Raw genomic sequence first — 18,548 nt, forward strand, 5'->3', positions numbered from 1 at the left:
AAATTTCCAAGTATATATGTTTTTATTTTTTTCTTTAGGGACTGGTAGCTTAAAACTTGCACATCTGTTAGCGTTATAAATATACATGTTCAAAATATTTTGAGTAGGAGCATTTTAATCACGAAGCCAGCACATGTTCCTGCGAATCTGGTTAAACTCTGGCAGTTGTTCAATGGGACCTAAAGATTAAAAGAAGATAGTTAAAACTGAATAAAAGCCAAGTACTTAGGCACCTTGTGCAGGAGAGAAAAGGAGCCGGGCTTACCGACAGCAGCAAGAGCTGGACTCTTATCATAAATATATTTGGTGCACACTTCTTGAATTGTCTCAGCATTTACAGCCTGAAATAGAGACGACACCAGCATTCAGAGCTTTGTGTAGTAAAGACAGAGTCTATACCTAGAACTTTTTAGAACTAAAGCAGGGATTTATGATACATATTTTCAGCTTTTGTAACAAGAAACTTTTATACAAGTGCCTACAGTATCTAAAGATAGCTTACATCAATTCTTGCTTCAAGCTCAGGGATGGGAATTCTTCTGTTATAGCATAGCATTTGTCTACCAATATCTTCACAGATTGGGGTGGACCCTGTTTAAAAGAGAAGGAAAAACTAAGTATTGGAATACAGATCAACCCTTTGAAAGTAGAATGTAGGTCTCTACTCTTACCGTCAAGTTGCAACAACATGTTTGTTTTCAGAAGATTTTTGGCTCGTGCAACTTCACTTTCAGTTACGCTTGTACAGAGTCGCATCCTAAAACCATTGGGAAAAATCAACATGTCTACTAGTTTGAAAAGGTTATGTGCTTTTTGAGTTAATAGCTCAAAGATATGATGCTGTAGTCTATGAACTGCACAACATACAAGGGATTAGGATTTCAACTTAATGAAAAGTTGAAATTTTAATGATCCCAGTAGAGCTACACAAAAGCTAAAATGTTACTGATTCCTTATTTTCCTGGTATCGTTAATTTCTCAAAAATAGTATGATTACAGATAGAGGTTCAATCCAACGTGAAAGCAGGCTGACCACATTTTGAGAAATACTTCACCAATCCCCGTGTTTGGATCCGATATGCCCAGGATAGGTCTGGAGGCCACTGGTTTCTCAAAAGAATCCAGCGGAGTCTAATTTAAGCCTACTAATTAAATTAACAAATACACCCCCCCCCCCATTGATGAGATTTAGAGACCTGTAAGCCATTTAAGAGGAAGAGAGGAACCAGAGCTAAGGAAGTTCTCCAAGCAGCGTGGGCTTCTGCCTCTGTCTCGAGGCACCAGTTAGGGGTAAAACACTGCATTTTTCTTTTAGCAGCGGCAACTTCGGATTCATTGGCTAACACCTCCTTTCCAAGCCAGAAAACGTGTAAAGATACTTTCCAAACAAACTTTTAGGATCTTCCTTCTGAAGTAATCTGCTTCTTAAAGATTAAGAATTTCCTATAGGATACAGTTAGCTTCACATGAGACTTAGAAGAAACCTCTGTGATCTTTAAAAACATGGCAACAACTGCTACTCTTCAGTCTTGTTCTCTTGATTAAATGCTAACATCACCATCAAAACCAATCACCAACCGTGTGAGGAGGAAACTAGTTTAAAATATGAATTCTAAGCAAGATTTGTTTTCTCACCATTCTTTTTGAACAACATGTAGCATGTCTGCAATGGTGGCTGGTTCACAGACCATATAGATTCCCCACAATCCCGTATCTGTGTAGGAAGTGTTGAAGGACTGGAAGCTATGACAGAGGTTGCCGTGACAGGTGAGCTGGGCCAGCTTGCTAGATAGAGTCTGTAAGGAAAAACATTGTCCAAGAGAACTGTAGGAATACGTGCCCAAATTACCAGAAAGAAAAATGAGTTCTGTGGCCAACAGTGAATGTCCCAACAGGTAGAGTTTCCATCTAGCAACAGCTCAAGAAGTTAAAATTCAACGAGACTAAGAACCCTACTTCTCTCACCAGCCCAGCGTATCCCCAGAGAAATGCACGATGTAAAAGCAATAAAACCTTACAATTAACATAGTAGCTGCTCCACTTCTAGGGTGATTCACTGCTGTCATCAGCCAAATTTTCAGGGCTCTTGGCTGTGTGTGCTTAAAAGATTTGAAATTCTATTGCACGCGAAGCCTAAGATATTTACGTGAAGTGTTATTTTGTTGAATCTGAGTACAAACATATTTTGTACTTTGAAGTAATTTCAGAAAAGTTATGAAAGTAGTACAAGGAATTCCCTTTATCCAAATTCCCTAAGAACTGTTACTTTACCATGTTTTTTATCATTCTCTTTAACAAATTTTTTCAGCTGTTTGAGAGTACACGGAAAGATCTGATGCTTTTTTACCCTTAAATGCTTTGTGTACACTTCTGAAAAACCAGGAAATTAACCTCCATATGATCATTAAAACAATATTAACATCGATATGGTACTATTAATGAATTCTATCCTTACTCAAATTTTGTTACTTATCCAACTTACAAACTTTACGGCACCCACACAAAAAATTTTCTGGCCCAGGATGCAATCCAGGATCACAGTTTATATTTTAAAAGTCAATTCGCAGTATAGAGCTCTACCTTGTCGTTTATTACGGAAATTTTTTTTTTTTAAAGATTTTATTTATTTATGTGACAGAGAGACAGCCAGCGAGAGAGGGAACACAGCAGGGCAGTGGGAGAGGAAGAAGCAGGCTCCCAGCGGAGGAGCCCGATGTGGGACTCGATCCCAGCACGCCGGGATCACGCCCTGAGCCGAAGGCAGACGCTTAACGACTGCGCCACCCAGGCGCCCCTGGGAAAATTTTTTTTTAAATCACTTACCATTCCTCCTCCAAAAGAGCGATCCCAGTTGCCAATCAGTGTATTTGCAACCATTAGACAGATTGTATCTGGATGTGCCCAACCAACGGCCTCCACAGCTACTGCAAGATGCGCCAAAGGCATCTTGTCATCCCTCACTCGAATCTAGTTAAGACGAAGGAAACACAACTCTGGTTAAGACACGCACCACGTAATGGGTTTTAACAAGAAAGATGATTTAATCACGCCACATTACGCTGAACAGTCTAATCCGGAAAAATTTCTTGAGTTCTAGAAAGAAAACTTCACCAAAACATCTCCTATTGAGATAGTATAGACATAGCCATGAGATGATTATTTCCCGGTAGAGATCAGTAATACTCTAATACTGACATAACTCATATTCTTGCACCACCGATGCTACACAGTTCTACGCGTCCGCCAATAGCAGACCTCTCCCGGGTACTCCTTGGAGCCTCCTCCCTGATGTGGCAGAGGAGGCCACCGATGAGCTGCAGGCTATAGCTGACAAGTAGCCGATGCTCTGCAAGTTCTCTAATAGCTACTCCCAGAAGGGTACTCTGGGCAGAACTTGAAGAGTAAACCTGACGTGAAAGTCAAAATTTGGGGGGTTTTAAAAATACATTTCCATACCTCAAAATATATAAATGGGCATAATGTCAAAGAAAAAGCACAAAAAGCAAATTATGACATTCCCCTCAAAATCCTGCTTCCTTAGGAGAGAGGTGGTTAAATACTATGGAATATAAGCACGTGAATTCATCCTCTTCCCTTTTTCTTTCAATTTAAGCCTCTGGTTTCTTCCATTTTACTCATGTTAGAAATAAGCACATTTTGTACACTCATTCATAAATACGAGAAACCCAAAGGGCTAAACACTAGCTAAGGAGGCTTGCCCTACCTCACTTCCTGTGAATTTGCAGGGAGGCAGAGCTGGTATTTCTCCTTTGTGTGTGGACAGGGAGTCACCGAAGTGAAACTTTGCTAACTCAAGCAGTTCATCATGGGAAACTCCTAAATTGAAGGAAAATATTTCATATATCTCGTAGCAGCACAATCTAAAGCAGACAACTACCTTTGTTTTACAGTAAGCTCCAGGTGGTATAATGTGGCAAAAGCCATTAGAGAGTGAGCCCACACAGCACACTTTCTCCTCGCTGTTATGAGGCTTGGCGTTGCACAGCTTTCTCTGTCTGTAGAACAATTAACAGTTTTCATGAACAAATTCACAGCTAAGGGTAAGACAGCTTGAAAATACCACATTCTTTTTTTTTTTAAAGATTTTATTTATTTATTTGACAGAGATAGAGACAGCCAGCGAGAGAGGGAACACAAGCAGGGGGAGCGGGACAGGAAGAAGCAGGCTCATAGCAGAGGAGCCTGATGTGGGGCTCGATCCCAGAACGCCGGGATCACGCCCTGAGCCGAAGGCAGACACTTAACCGCTGTGCCACCCAGGCGCCCCGAAAATACCACATTCTATACAGAATTATGTTATATCACTAAAAGCCCTAGAATGCAAATTGAGCAAAATCACTTTTCAGTTCATTTTTTTTTTTAAGTAGAAAAGACTATAAGTATGGGCTTTGTTCTGTTAGCTCCGCTATCAGAACTCAGAAACAAAATGTCATCTAAATTTCTGAATAAATCCATAGCTATCCAAACATTCACTGTTGACCATCCAAAACCTAGGAAGTCTACATACATGACTATTCAAACTTATGACCCGAACAGATTCAGTGAGGGATTCTTAAACACAAAGCCAAACTTAGAAAACAAATTTAGGCATACGGCAAGCGCTTTGAAAAATATTGCCATGAAGGTTCTTTATATGAAACATTCCTTTAGAACATAAAAGCACAACTTACACCCATATTTCCCAAACAAATCTGTGGTATAAACAAGACCACATATGACTGCCTGTTTTCAGAAGCACTGTGTAGGAGAGCCACCTTGGCTATCAATCCAGAGGTTGATGAAACAACAGGAAGGCCCTGATGTTCCACCGTGGACACGCACACAGTTCTCAGCACGTGACACCACCAACTTCCCCGGTTCTATTAACTTCACCTACAGCCCTCCTGATATGCTATTCCAGATACTCAGTTCCCGCTCCAGACCTCTGTGCATCCTTATCCAAAAGGCAGGGAGCCAATAATTTTTTTTAACAAAGCTAGGTCTGGTCTTTTTCACTGAATTTAAGAAGCCATTGTTTATAAGGCTCATTATCACTTATGTATCAAAATACAAAATGCTGATTAATACAGGACAGGCCATGAAGTGTAAGATATTCCAACTCAGAGTGCACTCTTACAAAGGTAACATGACTTCATTTCAGAGGCCAATGCATAACATGTTAGACTTAACCCTCATTTTCATTTTCTCCATTAATCCCAAGTAATTAGCTCAAGTCTATCCAGGGCAACTAGAATTTTAATTTATTGTCATTTCTAAAGAGAGAAAAATTAAATCTACACAAAAGAACACCATCTAACTCTGCTTTACCATAAAAATACCAAAGAGAAAACAAACCTGGAAACCCAATGAAGTGTACTGTTTGCCTAATTTCAGACTGCCAGGAAATCCAGCAGAATCTAATGGCAATTATCTTTCATTCACTAGCTTCAAACGTGTCCCCAAGGAAGCCTTGTCCTGATGCCACCTGTATGTTTGGATTCCCATTAAACACTCTAAATGGTTCCCTATATAGTTCCCCTTTTCAGTAATCAGCTCTACTGAATGAATAAACAAAGAATGAACAACATAACATACCCATTTCATGCCTGACCAAGGATAGAGTTGGTTCTCAAAAAATAATTGAAAATCTCAAAAGATTCCCAAACTATAGTACACCTCCCAAATGTCATTATCACCGAATTTGCTCATTTGCCCCCTTCTTTGCAAGTAAATTCCATTCCATGTGTACACTTCTGTAAGTTTTTCTATTTCAAAAATAACCCTCTACTGAAGACAGAGGAAAAGTCTATTTTCAGTGCTGTACATTCCCCTTAAACAGCATATGAAACAATTTGCTTGGTAAATAATAAATCCCAGGACATGTCCCACCACGATCAAACTAATAAGCACAACTATCTATGACTGTGTTTAAAACAGATACAGAAATGGAAATCGACTAACCTCCAGCAGCCGCAAGGACTATTCTTGGCCCCTTATAATGTGTGGTTATATAATCCACCAAGTCCTTACGATTTATAGATCTGTAAATGGAGTAAGAAAAGCAATATAAAGGGAAACTAAAAATAATACACCTGACATTAAATTGGACTTTAAAGGCTCTAACTTAACTGCAGTCAGAAATGGGATATAGGCAACAAGTATCAAAACAATTTCAACTTTTATATATCAAGAAAAAAGCTTGATACCATTACTTGTTATGTCAGTAATATCCATGAGCCCAGACACCTGCGAGTTAGGTGGGGCTAAAATGTAGCTAACCACAATTTCATTTGGATTATCAGGGAGGAAGAAATTACATTTTGAAACACACTTTTTGAATGTTTCTGAATGTTAATTTTCAAAACTCAAATTTTTCTCCAAAAAAAAAAAATCTTGAGAATTGTACCTACTTGATATTTTCAGTTGGTCCCAAAATTGTCCGTCCAAGTGCAGTATTTTGGTAAGCTGTGGCATGAAGATAATCAAAAACAACTTCCTGTAAATTGGTTTCAACTTCCTGCATCTCTCTAAGGATTACTCCACGCTCACGTTCAATCTCTGCTTCTCCCAATGTGCTGTTTTGTATTATATCAGCAAGAATTTCTACAGCTAATTGAAAATAAAACAGAAGAAACACCAAGAATCTTAATTTTCAATATTAAGATCTATTAAACTAGCATCAGAAACCATGACACTGAGCATCATTTGATTTTGACTAAAAGTAGGAAGAAACAAACTTCTCTATACACTGAATATACCTAAAATTAAAAATATAAAATATAAGCCCCCTGTGGTACAGAAGAACTTGAGGAAAATTCCTACATTTGTCAAAGGTCCCCACAACACTTGTAATGACTCTGCCACTTCAAACATGCCACAGAATCTGCAAATGAGCGTATATTGTTCTGCATTAGAACATCGAGGTACCTACAGAGGATCCACAGCGCCCAAGTATTTGCTACCCCAGTTCCCGCAACAGTGAGGCTGCTACAGAAAGGCAAGAAACGGCATAATCTAAACTCTGCCCCCAATGAACCACTTACAGAATGAGTCTTCTCAAATATCCTTCCCCACTTAACTTAATCCCAGTGTCTGTTTCTACCCTTTTGATCCATGTTGGCTGTAGTCTCACCATTAGCAAAATCACTGATAAATGATGGTCTAACAGAGATGCAGAGTTAACATGAAGAAAAGGGTAGGTATCCCAAAGATTAAAAGTGACTCTTGGGAAAAACTGATGAAGCCCTTAAATATTTATACAGGAATGACCCTAATTTGCAAAAAGCCAAAATTGAACTCAAAGATACCCTACTATGCCGTTAAGCAATTTCATCAGAAAAATTACATACTTCTCCAAAAAGGAAAAACCTAATCTGTTCTTCAAGAATGAGTACATAGTTGCAATCACGATCTAAATTTTAGTAAATTTTAAACATGTATAATCTTTAGTTTCATTTTTTTTTTCTCTACTGCAAACTTTTGTTCCTCGTCTTAGGTTCACTTTAAGGGTCCTTGTCTCAGAAGCAATTCTGTTACATTCCAACTATAATAGTTACCTCTAGACTGCCCAACATGAGGAAAAAGACTGCTAGACCAAAGTAAGCTGGGGCAGAGATCATGACCAAAGGGAAAAAATTATCCGTAAGACCAAACAAAAACCATCTGTCCGGACGAGAACCAGAGGCCATGATGCGTTACGAAGAGTCCAAAGACAGGGGAGGACAAGGAATCCTGTGTGAAGACTCTCCTTATATGGGATTGGTAGTCTAGACTGGGGTTTGCTCAACTGGGAGTTCATATTTCCTGGAATTTATGTTTTAATCAGAATCTTTCTTTTTAATGTATATTTAATATTCTATAGTAGTACATGTATTTAATTTATAAATATACCTATACTGATATATAATCACGTCTCTTACCAATAAGGCTGAGTGATCGTAAACGTTTGGAGACTGCTAGTCTAAACATCACATTATTACCTCATACACCAGGCTTCACCCAACTGAGGGGACAAAAACCTCAAGCAAACCCTGAGAAAATGAGCTGCTTCAGAGAGCACTTCCACTGTGGATTCCTCAAGGAGCTCCCAGGCTTTGCCACTGCCACCGGCGGGGGCTCTGTCCTTCCCAACCAAAAGCCAGGAGGAAAAAAAAAGGCCTTCTACCTTGTCTTGTCCTTTCTCTAGTCCTCTTTTTTTGCTTTCCCTGCTGTTCCCTGTGTAAAAAAAGGAGAGGGACGAGCTAGAATGAACAATCCTTTAAAGTAGTCTGGCCTACCCTCTGTTCCAATCCTTAACTAGTCCTAGGGTAAAACCTTTCAAGGAAATCATTAAGAACCTTAACAATGTTTTTTGCAATTCAACACACCCTCCTCACTGTTGTCATTTTAATTGGTTGTAATGCAAGTTAGACTACCATGTTATAAAATTTTTATTTTATTTACTTGCAGGTGGTAGTTGTTTTTGTATAGAACAGGGAATTTAAAAAAAAAAAACGTAATAACCAGAGCAATTACATGAGAACGAAATAAAAGGTATCCAAATTAGAAACAAGCAAAACTGTCACTATTTGCAGACAACACATTATACACAGAAAACCCTAAAGACTCCATCAAAAACCTTTAGAATTAATAAATCCAGTACAATTGCAGGATACAAAATCAAAGTACAAAAATCTGTTGCATTTCTATACATTAATAATGAACTAGCAGAAACCAAGAAAACAATCCCATTTACAACTGCATCAAAAAGAATTAAAGAACTAAATATCTATTAAATATCTAGGATTAAACTTACAAAGGAGGGAAAAAGAAACTGAAAACTATAAGACATTAAGAAACTGAAGATGACACAAGTAAATGGAAAGCTCTTCCATCCTCATGGATTAGAAGAATATTAAAATGTCCATTACTACCCAAAGCAATCTACAGATTCAGTACAATCCCTATCAAAATTCCAATGGCATTTTTCACAGAATTAGAACAAAGAATCCTAAAATTTGTATGAAATGACCAAAAGAATCCCAAATAGCCAAAGGAATCTTGAGAAAGCATAAAGCTAGAGACATCAAAACTCCCTCATTTCGAACTGTATTACAAAGCTACAGTAGTCAAAACAGTATAGTATTGGCACAAAAAGAGATACCTAGATGAATATAACAGAACAGAGAACCCAGAAATAAACCCACACATGTACGGCCAATTAATTTAAAACAAAGGAACCAAGAATATGCAATGGGAAAGGACAATCTCCTCAATAAATGCTATTGGGAAATCTGGGCAGCCACATGCAAAAGAATGAAACTACCACTATCTTGGGGCACCTGGGTGGCTCAGTCGGTTAAGTGTCTGCCTTCGGCTCAGGTCATGATCCCAGGGTCCTGGGCCCCCTATCAGGCTCCTTGCTCAGCAGGGAGCCTGCTATTCCCTCTCCCTCTGCCTGCCTGCCTGCCACTCCCTTGCTTGTGCGCTATCAAATAAATTTTTAAAATCTTTAAAAAAAAGAAAAGAAGCTACCACTGTCTTACACAATATACAAAAAGTAACTAAAAATGGGTTAAGGACTTGAACGTAAGGTTTGAAACCATGCAACTCCTAGAAGAAAACACAGGCAGTAAAGTACCTTGACACAGGTCTTAGTGATTTTTTTTTTTTTGAACTGACACCAAAAGCAACAAAATAAAAAATAAACAAGTGGGACTACCTCACCCTAAAAAGCTGCACAGCAAAGGAAATCATCCACAGACTGCAAAGGCATTAAAAATGTTTCACTACACACATATGGCTCTGGAGAAAGTATTTTTGAATCAAGTGTTAGGGCCTGCTTTGTACAAGTCTTGCAGCTTGCACCTATTTGATACCATTTATCATGTTCACAGAAAAAAATAAAAATAGGTGCCCCCTCACCCGGAGTTTGATTCATTTTTTCACATTTCTGAGGGTTACTCTTTCACAACAGACAGCAAAAAACAGTACTACATTATTTTTGAACTTGTGAAAATTACCTATCTGCACTACACATAACGACAGTACCTCTCGGCAAGTCTTTAGAGAATGCTTTGGCGTAATATACAGTCTGCTCTCTGGAGGTATAGGCATTGAGATGAGCACCCATGTTTTCAATCTCAAGTTCCAGATCTAACTGGGATCTCTTTTTGGTGCCCTGAAACAAAAAAGAAGAAAAAGAAAATTATGATACCTTCCTTTGTCAGTTTCATGCAAGGGCCAAATTTGATTTCTAAAGTGCATGGGTGGGGGGGTTGCCTGGGTGGCCCAGTCCGTTAAGCATCTGCCTTCAGCTCAGGTCACGATCCCAGGGTCCTGGGATCCAGCCCTGTGTCGGGCTCCCTGCTCAGCGGAGAGCCTGCTGCTCCCTCTCCCTCTGCCTGCCACTGCCCCTGCTTGAGCTCTATTAAATAAATAAATAAACTTTTTTTAAAAATTAGAAATAAAAATAAAGTGCACTGGGCCTCAAAAACACTGGTATACTTACAGATGACCATTACATTCCAAGAGAAAATCCTTGTTTTAGCTCTACAAAGCAACTTTCAGTAATTATTTCAGGTAATTATTGTGGAAAAAAAGAAAAGATTTAATAAATAAAATAGACTATACTACTGGCGGCGCTTGGATGGCCCAGTCGGTTAACCGTCCAACTTGATTTCAGCTCAGGTCATCATCCTCAGGGTCATAAGATAGAGCCCTTGAGTGGGGCTCTGCATTCAGTGGGGAGTCTGCTGGAGATTCTCTCTCCCTCTCCCTACCCTCCCCACCCCATGTGCACATGCACACATGCATGCTCTCTCTCAAATACATCTTTTTTTTCAAATAAATCTTTAATATATATTAAAGTATATATACACACACATATATATACTCTAGGTGTGTGTGTGTGTGTGTGTATACACACACATCTACTACTGAAATAGTTATCCTTGCCTTAGATTGGGACTTTCTGCATAATGCCTCTCAAAGACAACATATTTTTATAAAGTCTTAAAACTTGCCTTGAAAGCCATATGCTCCAAAAAGTGAGCTGTGCCATTATTCTTCTCATTTTCATACCGACTTCCAGCATCAATCCAGAGCCCAACCTTAAAGTAATCAAGCAAAAAAAATAAAACATCATTTTCTTTCTTCTGGGGGAATGGAAGTGCTCCAGAGGGGGCAATCTCCTTCCTTTTTTTGACAAATGCTTTCCAATCCTAACTCTAAAGTATTCTTGACTTCAGTGGATTGACAACACATTCCTATGAGCTATGAGATTTTAAAATTTTGGTCGTCGAGCTGCTGCTGGGTGCTAAAGTATCTACTTGCCAGTCTCACAGGGGACCCAGATTTTTGGCCCAACCTGTTAGTACAGTCAATTAAGAACTACAGTATAAAGAACATTATAGAGATTGTCAGAAAACCTAGGTTCAGATCCTGGCTCTGTCATATATTAGCTGTGTGCTTGGACGAAACCATTTAACTTTTCTGAACTTGCCCCTCAAATATGTGTGATGGCGCCTACTACAAAGAATTATTTTAAAGATCAAATAAGACAGTATATGTAAGAACAGCTGGCACAGAGTAGCCCAGAGAATGTACTCCTTTCACCATTATCAACACTACTAATAATAACACAATAACAGGCTATAAGAACCAGATGTAGACCCTTAAACAAGGTACATATGCACTTGCTATGAAAGCGTCACCGGAAGATTCACAAGTGAGAGTCATCTGTGAAAGCAAAATAACTGTCACTATTTTTCAACCACCACCAGCCAATAAAAAGCTGAGATTAAAATCATCTGCTCTCTCCCACTGAGGGGTCACCTAAACAGTGGTTGCTGGAATCACTTACGGTGCATGTTGAGAGGCCAGAGTCTTCAGAGGCCACTCTGAGTCCGTTGTCCAAACGCGTTACTCGTGTTTCAGGAACATTCAGAACAACCTGTGTAGCAGCCTGTGTACTTCTCAATCTGTTCCCTCCAAAATATAATGACTGGTTGGGGGTGAAGGGGTGGGAAGAAGGAAGCAAAACACATCACTATTCTGATATTAAATGTTGGTTAGAAAACCAAATCTATCCCAGAGACTCTATAAAGTACCCTTTCCTCCTTAATCTTTGTTCCACCGGGATCCACCCCTTCGGAACCTTGCTTAACCACTCCTAAAGCCAGCAGCATGCCTCCAAACGTGCCCTTCCTTGAGGAAAACAAGCAGTTATTATCATTATCCAGAGAGAAACTGCTTTTATTTCAGTACATTTCCGAGACATGTTTAATATTCATTATAGAGGCAACAAGCCAGGGGGGCAGCCAAGAAAGGGAGAGAAAAATGTAAAAATACCTATACACAACACAGAAATGAGATTTAGGTTCTCACTGTTCAAGAAGTTGTTTTGGAAAAAGTGGAAGATAGGAAGAAGGGCAGATACTCAGGCTGATTGATTTGACTATGGACTACTCGCCTGCCTGCGATTTTTTTCCTTTAAACACACGTGAAAGTCCCACATACCTTGGAGAAAGCTAGAGGTTCGAATGAGAAAAACATATATCCTGACAAAACTTTCTTTTAGCTACCCCGAGGTTCGCAGAAAGCAAGCTGAAGAGGAAGCTCAGTCTTAGGCAAAAAAAAGAACTCTGGTCTCACTTTTTAATTTCCCCCAATTTGCAACCACCTTGCTTTTAGTAATCAACACTCACTCTTTATGACTGACCCCTGGGCAACTGGGGGGGGGGGGCCGGTAACCAGTGTCATCCCACACTTCTCTAGCAGGTCACGCGCGGTGGGTGACCAAGGCAGCTCATCCCCGGCGGGAAGTGAGCATCCCAAGCCCAGGCAGCGGGTGCCGACCCGCCGTGGGGGTGCGGGCTGCGGACTCCACGGCTGGGCCGGGCGCCCATGACTCAGGTCTGCCGCGTGGGGTGCGGCAGGAAAGGTCCGGCCCGGTCTCGGGCGGAACCCAGACAAGTGGAGAGAAGCTCACCCTCCCGACTGCGCCTCCAACCAGAAGCCTCTCCGCGAGACCCCAAAGTCGCCGCCGCGCCGCGGGCAACAACCACCCTCGCGCCGCCGCTGCCGCCATCTCCGCTCGGGACTGCAAGGAGGATGTGCTTCCGCGGTCGTGACCCGAGGTCCCAGGAGAGAACGCGGGCTCCACCTTGTGGCCGTGACGGAAATGATACTCTTTGACACGGTCCTGGAAGGAATGGAGAAGGACTTCGTGCTGAGCGATCGGCCCCAAATTATAAGAATTAGAGAGTCCGTAGGAGGTCTTGTATTATCAGTTACTTAGATCGCCTGTGGCGTATAAGGCTCAAATGTGGAGGAGTTAAAGGTAACCTGGTGCTACCTATTATCCTATCGGTGGCTGGAATGGATTGGACAAAGTGGAATACGATCCAAAACTCACTCACCGTCATTAAGGAGCATCTATTGGGAGAGACAAGCGTGGTGACAGGAGGGAAGGATGTGTCATTGTTGACCCCTATTCACGCTTCAACCCTTTACAGTCTGGTTCATTTCATTCCACAGAAATTGCTCTCGGTGAGGCCACCAATTGCTTAATGACGGAGGCTTCGCGGTGGTTACGATTCTAATGACAGAATTTGACATCGTAGATCTCTTTGAAATTTTCTTACTGTATCTTAGAGCGCCTCCTCCATTTCATAGTACCTTCTTCTTTACTTTCTTGGGCAGCTCTTTATTCACAGATCTCTTAATGAAACTAAAAATAATAAGCGCTCTTCTGTGCTATTCTTACGTTCGTTTTACAGATACCGAAATTGAGGTAAAATAAATTGCCTGAGGTCACCATGCTAACAAGAGGCTGTCTGGCTCCAAAGCCTGTGCTCTTAAACACTGTACCATTTTGCCCTAAAAGTTGGTGCTCCCCAGGGTTATGGACCTGAGCCTCTTCCACTGAGCACTCTCCCTAACAGTTTACATTTCCACATAAGGACTTCCCTGGCTACCCAACGGCCTTTCTCCGGAGCTCCAGGTCCACTTATGCCTTTGATGACTAGAAAACTGCATTGACTAGCCTACTGGCAACTCAATATCAACTTGTCCAAAATGCAATTCACTGGCCCTAAGTCCTTTCCTTTGTGCCCAATGCAAAACAGCCAAGGAGACTAACGTTCACCCAGATATCCAAACCAAAAACCTGTATTTCATCCTTATCTCCTATCTTTTTCTCCACCCTCCACACCCAATTGATACACCCTGCTCCTGCCTCTTGAATCTGCTCCAGTTGTCACAGTTTTTCACCTTGTTGTCCAAGGGATCTTTTTAAAATGCAACTTTTAGCATGACAGTCCATTATGAAAAATCCTCCAGTAACTGCATGGTCAGGATAAAGTGAAGGCTCCTTAGTATGGGAGCTAGGGCCCTTCATGATCTGACTCCTACTTATCTTTCTGGACTCATCTCTCTTCACCTACCCTCTCTGCTATGACTCACCGGTTTAGCCCACACGCTCTATTACATAATAAGGACAGCCAAGGTTATTCCTTCATATTTCCAAAACAAATGTGTGTTAACGTTAATAAAGAAACACAAACATGCATACATATATATATAAATATTTAGGTATAATCAGGAAGCTCCTGGGAAATTTTAGCACATTTTAACTCAAAGTCATTTGGAATGTCAGAGAAAATGACAGTATAAAGACCTCCAAAAGTTCTTTTTCTCATAAAAGAAATGAGAAAACTGGTTTAAAAAATGACCAGAAGCGGGGCAGCTGGGTGGCTCAGTCCGTTAAGCGTCTGCCTTCAGCTCAGGTCATGATCCCAGGGTGCTGTGATCAGGGTCCTTGGGTCCAGTCCCCGCCCTAGCCCTGGGCTCCCTGCTCAGCGGGAGTCTGCTTCTCCCTCTCCTACCACCCCCATGCTCACTTTCTCAAATAAATAAATAAGTGAAAGAAAAGGGGGCACCTGGGTGGCTCAGTTGGTCGAGCATCTGCCTTTGGCTTGGATCATAGTCCCAAGGTCCTGGGGTCCAGCCCTGTGTCAGGCTCCCTGCTCCGTGGAAAGTCTGCTTCTCTCTCACCCTCTGCTGCTCCTCCCTGCTTGTGCTTTCTCTCTCTCTCTCTTTCTGTCTCTCTCTCTCGATCTCAAAATAGATGAATAAAATCTTTTTTAAAAAAAAGAAAGAAAAGAATTAAAAAAAAAAAAATTACCAGAAGCAACATTTTCAGAACTCTGAAAATTAAACAAAGGCTTGCAGTAATCTGGGGAGCTTTTATTTTTAAAAACAGCTAAACCTCAAGAAGAGTAGCTTTATGGTGTTTCAATTTATTTTATCCTGAACCCTTTCCCCCTAATTTCACAGTAGTCTTAAAAATCCACATCCCAGGTGCCTGGGTGGCTCAGTTGGGTAAGCATCCAACTCTTGGTTTTGGTCCAGGTTCAGGGCCTTGAGATCAAGTCTCGTGTAGAGCTCCATACTGGGCATGGACCCTGCTTAAGATTCTCTTTCTCCCTCTCCTTCTGCCCTCCCTCCCACCCACTCCCCCGCACGCAGGCACACATGCATGCACACACGTACACACATACACACACCCACACACTCTTTAAAAAAATGAATAATAAATCCACATCCCATGCTTGGCAGCCACCAGGGGAGGCAGAATTGAATTGAAGCTCCTTCGAGGCCCCAAACCTGGAGAATTAAAATTATTTGGCCAATCCTGTGGTTCCTTGGAAAGCCTCACTTGCAAATTTGTTTTTGTTTGACCTGACTCAAAGCAGAAAGTCTATTTCTGGGGGTGTTGTCAAAAATATGTAGAGGTAGTTATTTCACTTTGTGGCTGCCTGGAGGTGGTAAATAGCAGCAGGGGCAAGCAATAGCTAAAACAAAAGCTTAAAAGGGAAAGCTAAGGCCTGAGATGTCTATAGAGGCTTTGAAAAGCTCAGACACATCCCTGGAAACTTTCCAAGGCCATATACCTGTGTACAACTGTGTGCATCCCCAGGGCTGTGCACCTGCCCAGGAAAGACCTGAGAAGATCCTAAACCCTCCTCACGGGCTGACCTTGAGGCTCTGTATGAGCAGGAATTCTAGGCTAAGGCACATTTGTCAATTGCCTAGCTAAGTAGGATAAACTCAAAGACATCCATATCTAGAAAGACAAAGACCGGGGTTGGGGCTCAGTCAGTAAATCATGCAACTCTTGATCTGGGGCTTGTGAGCTGGAGCCCCATGTTTGGTATGGAGATAAATAAATAAATAAATAAATAAATAAATAAACTTTAGAAATAAATCAATAGGGGCGCCTGGGTGGCCCAATCAGTTGAGTGCCCTACTGTTGATTTTGGCTTGGGTCATGATCTCAGGGTTGTGAGATCGAGCCCTGTGTCAGGTGGGCTCCACACTCAATGTGGAGTCTGCTTGAGAGTCTCTCTCTCCTTCTCCCTCTAGCCCCAGCTCACTCTATCTGTAAAATAAATAAATAAACAAGCAAACAAACAATCACAAAAACTGGGAAAGTCATTGTTTCCAGGCATTTAAGGAAGTATTTGTCCAATCATTAGCTGACCATTAAGCTAACCAAGCAGACTCCAGTGGTCACCCATGACTTCAAGGCATTCATTCAGAAAAGTCACTAAGTGGGGCTCCTGGGTGGCTCAGTCAGGTAAGCATCTGTTTTCAGCTCAAGTCATGATTTCCAGGTCCTGGACCGAGCCCTGGGCTGGGCTTCCTGCTCAGATGGGAGTCTGCTCTCTCTCTCTCTCTCTCTCTCTTTCTCTCTCTCTCTCCCTCTGCCCCTCCCCACTGTTTGTTCTCTCTCAAAAAAAAAAAAAAAAAAAGAAAAGAAAAGAAAAAGAAGGTTGCTAAGCAAACAAAAGGAAACAGCAACAACAAAGCGTGGGATGGGGTGGAATCGGATATTAGAATTGACACACTGTATTTTATGTCCAGTTATCAACCAAAAATTACAAGATATGCAAAGAACTAAGAAAATATGGTCATATTCAGGGGGAAAACATCCATAGAAGATGTCCCAGAGGAAGGCTAGATATTGGACTTGACAAAGGCTTTTAAAATAAGCTATTTAAAAATGTTCACAGAACTAAAGGAAACAATGTCTAAAAAGAAAAAAAAACTAAAGGAAAGTATGAGGATGATGGCTTACCAATATAAAATATCAATAAAGAGATAGTTATTATTTTTTAAACAGTCACAGTTCTGAAAATGAAAAATACAGCAATTGAAACGAAAAATTCACTAGAGGGGTCCAACAGCAGGCATGAACTGGCGGAAAAAAGAATCAAAGAATTGAGGTTAGGTCAACTGAGATTATCAGTCTGAAGAATTAAAAAAGAATGAGGCAAAATGAAAAAGTCTCAGAATGCTGTGGGATATCCTCAAGCCTACCAACATACACATACTAAGAGTCCCAGAAGGAGAGGACAGAGAGAAAGGGGCACAAACAACCTTTGAAGAAATCATGAGCAAAAACACCCAAATTTGATGAAAATCTAATCTACATGTCCAAACAGCTCAACAAATTCCAAATAGGATAAACTCAAAGAGATCCATTCCTAGAAAGACAAAGAAAATCTCAAAAGTAGTGAAAGAAAAGCAATTTATCACATATACTTGATCTTTGATAAGCTTACTGGCTGATTTCCCATCAGAAACCACGGAGGCCAGAAAGCAGTGAGATAACATGCTCAAAGTGCTGAAAGGAAAAGACTGTAGGCCAAGAATTCTGTATCTAAAGAAATGATCTTTTGAAAATGAAAGCAATCTGAAAATGAAATTAAGACAATAATTCCATTTTTAATAGTGACGAGGCATATAATACTTAGGAAAAAAGTTAGCAAAGGAGTACACACTTGTACTCTAAAAACTATAAAACATTATTTAAAGAAATTAAAGAGGATCTATATAAAAGACATCTTATGTTCATGTATCAGAAGACTTAATTTTATTAAGATGGCAGTATTCCCCAGATGGATCTAGAAATTGAATGCAATCCTTACCAGAATCCCAGCTAGATTCTCAGCCTAACTTTACAAGCTGATCCTCAAATTCATATGGAAACTCAAAGGACCCAGGATAGCCAAAACAATCTTGAAATAAAGGATTCACATTTTTCAGTTCCAAAACATACTACAAAGCAACAGTAACCAAGCAGTGTGGTACTAGCGTAAGAATAGACAATCAATGAAATAGAATTGGGAATCTAGAAATAAAACCTCATGTTTATGGGCAATTTATTTTTGACAAAGTTGCCAAAATAGTTCAATGGAGAAAGAATAGTGCTTTGAACAAATAGTGTCGAGACAATTAGACACCCACATGCAGAAGACTAAAGTTGGACCTCCTACCTCCTACCATATATAAAAACTAACTCAAAATCAATCAAAGATGTAAATCAAAGAGCCAAAACTATAAAGCTCTTAGAGGAAAACATAGGTATCAATCTTCACAACCTTAGATTTGACATTGGTTTTTTCAGACATGACACCTAAAGCACAAGCAGCCAAGAAAAAACCATAAATAGGACTTCATCAAATTGAAAACTTTTGTGCTTCACAGAATTAATGGACTGA

General features: G+C 40.5%; 1 protein-coding gene across 1 annotated transcript; it reads right to left on the reverse strand.

Moving 5' to 3' along the window:
* Nucleotides 1-3: 3 nt before the first annotated feature.
* PMPCB (peptidase, mitochondrial processing subunit beta) lies at nt 4-13,142 on the reverse strand. The gene is made up of 13 exons (XM_026504079.4): nt 12,971-13,142; nt 11,843-11,983; nt 11,004-11,090; nt 10,030-10,159; nt 6,411-6,609; nt 5,962-6,041; nt 3,725-3,837; nt 2,824-2,967; nt 1,636-1,796; nt 672-757; nt 503-591; nt 266-341; nt 4-179 (listed from the first exon to the last, which is right to left on the reverse strand). Exons 1-13 carry the CDS (start codon nt 13,067-13,069, stop codon nt 115-117), a joined length of 1,470 nt encoding a protein of 489 aa, XP_026359864.2. The 5' UTR covers nt 13,070-13,142; the 3' UTR covers nt 4-114.
* Between the last annotated feature and the right edge of the window lie 5,406 nt (nt 13,143-18,548).

This window comes from Ursus arctos, unplaced genomic scaffold (assembly GCF_023065955.2).
Source record: "Ursus arctos isolate Adak ecotype North America unplaced genomic scaffold, UrsArc2.0 scaffold_3, whole genome shotgun sequence".
Taxonomy (NCBI): Eukaryota; Metazoa; Chordata; class Mammalia; order Carnivora; family Ursidae; genus Ursus; species Ursus arctos.

Coding starts and splice junctions, on each gene's coding strand:
- PMPCB (XM_026504079.4), bottom strand. CDS start 13,069: ATGGCGGCAGCGGCGGCGCGAGGGTGGTTGTTGCCCGCGGCGCGGCGG. Junction 11,984..12,970: donor TTGGAGGCGCAGTCGGGAGG/GTGAGCTTCTCT, acceptor ACCCCCAACCAG/TCATTATATTTTGGAGGGAA. Junction 758..1,635: donor CATGTTGTTCAAAAAGAATG/GTGAGAAAACAA, acceptor CAATGGTTTTAG/GATGCGACTCTGTACAAGCG.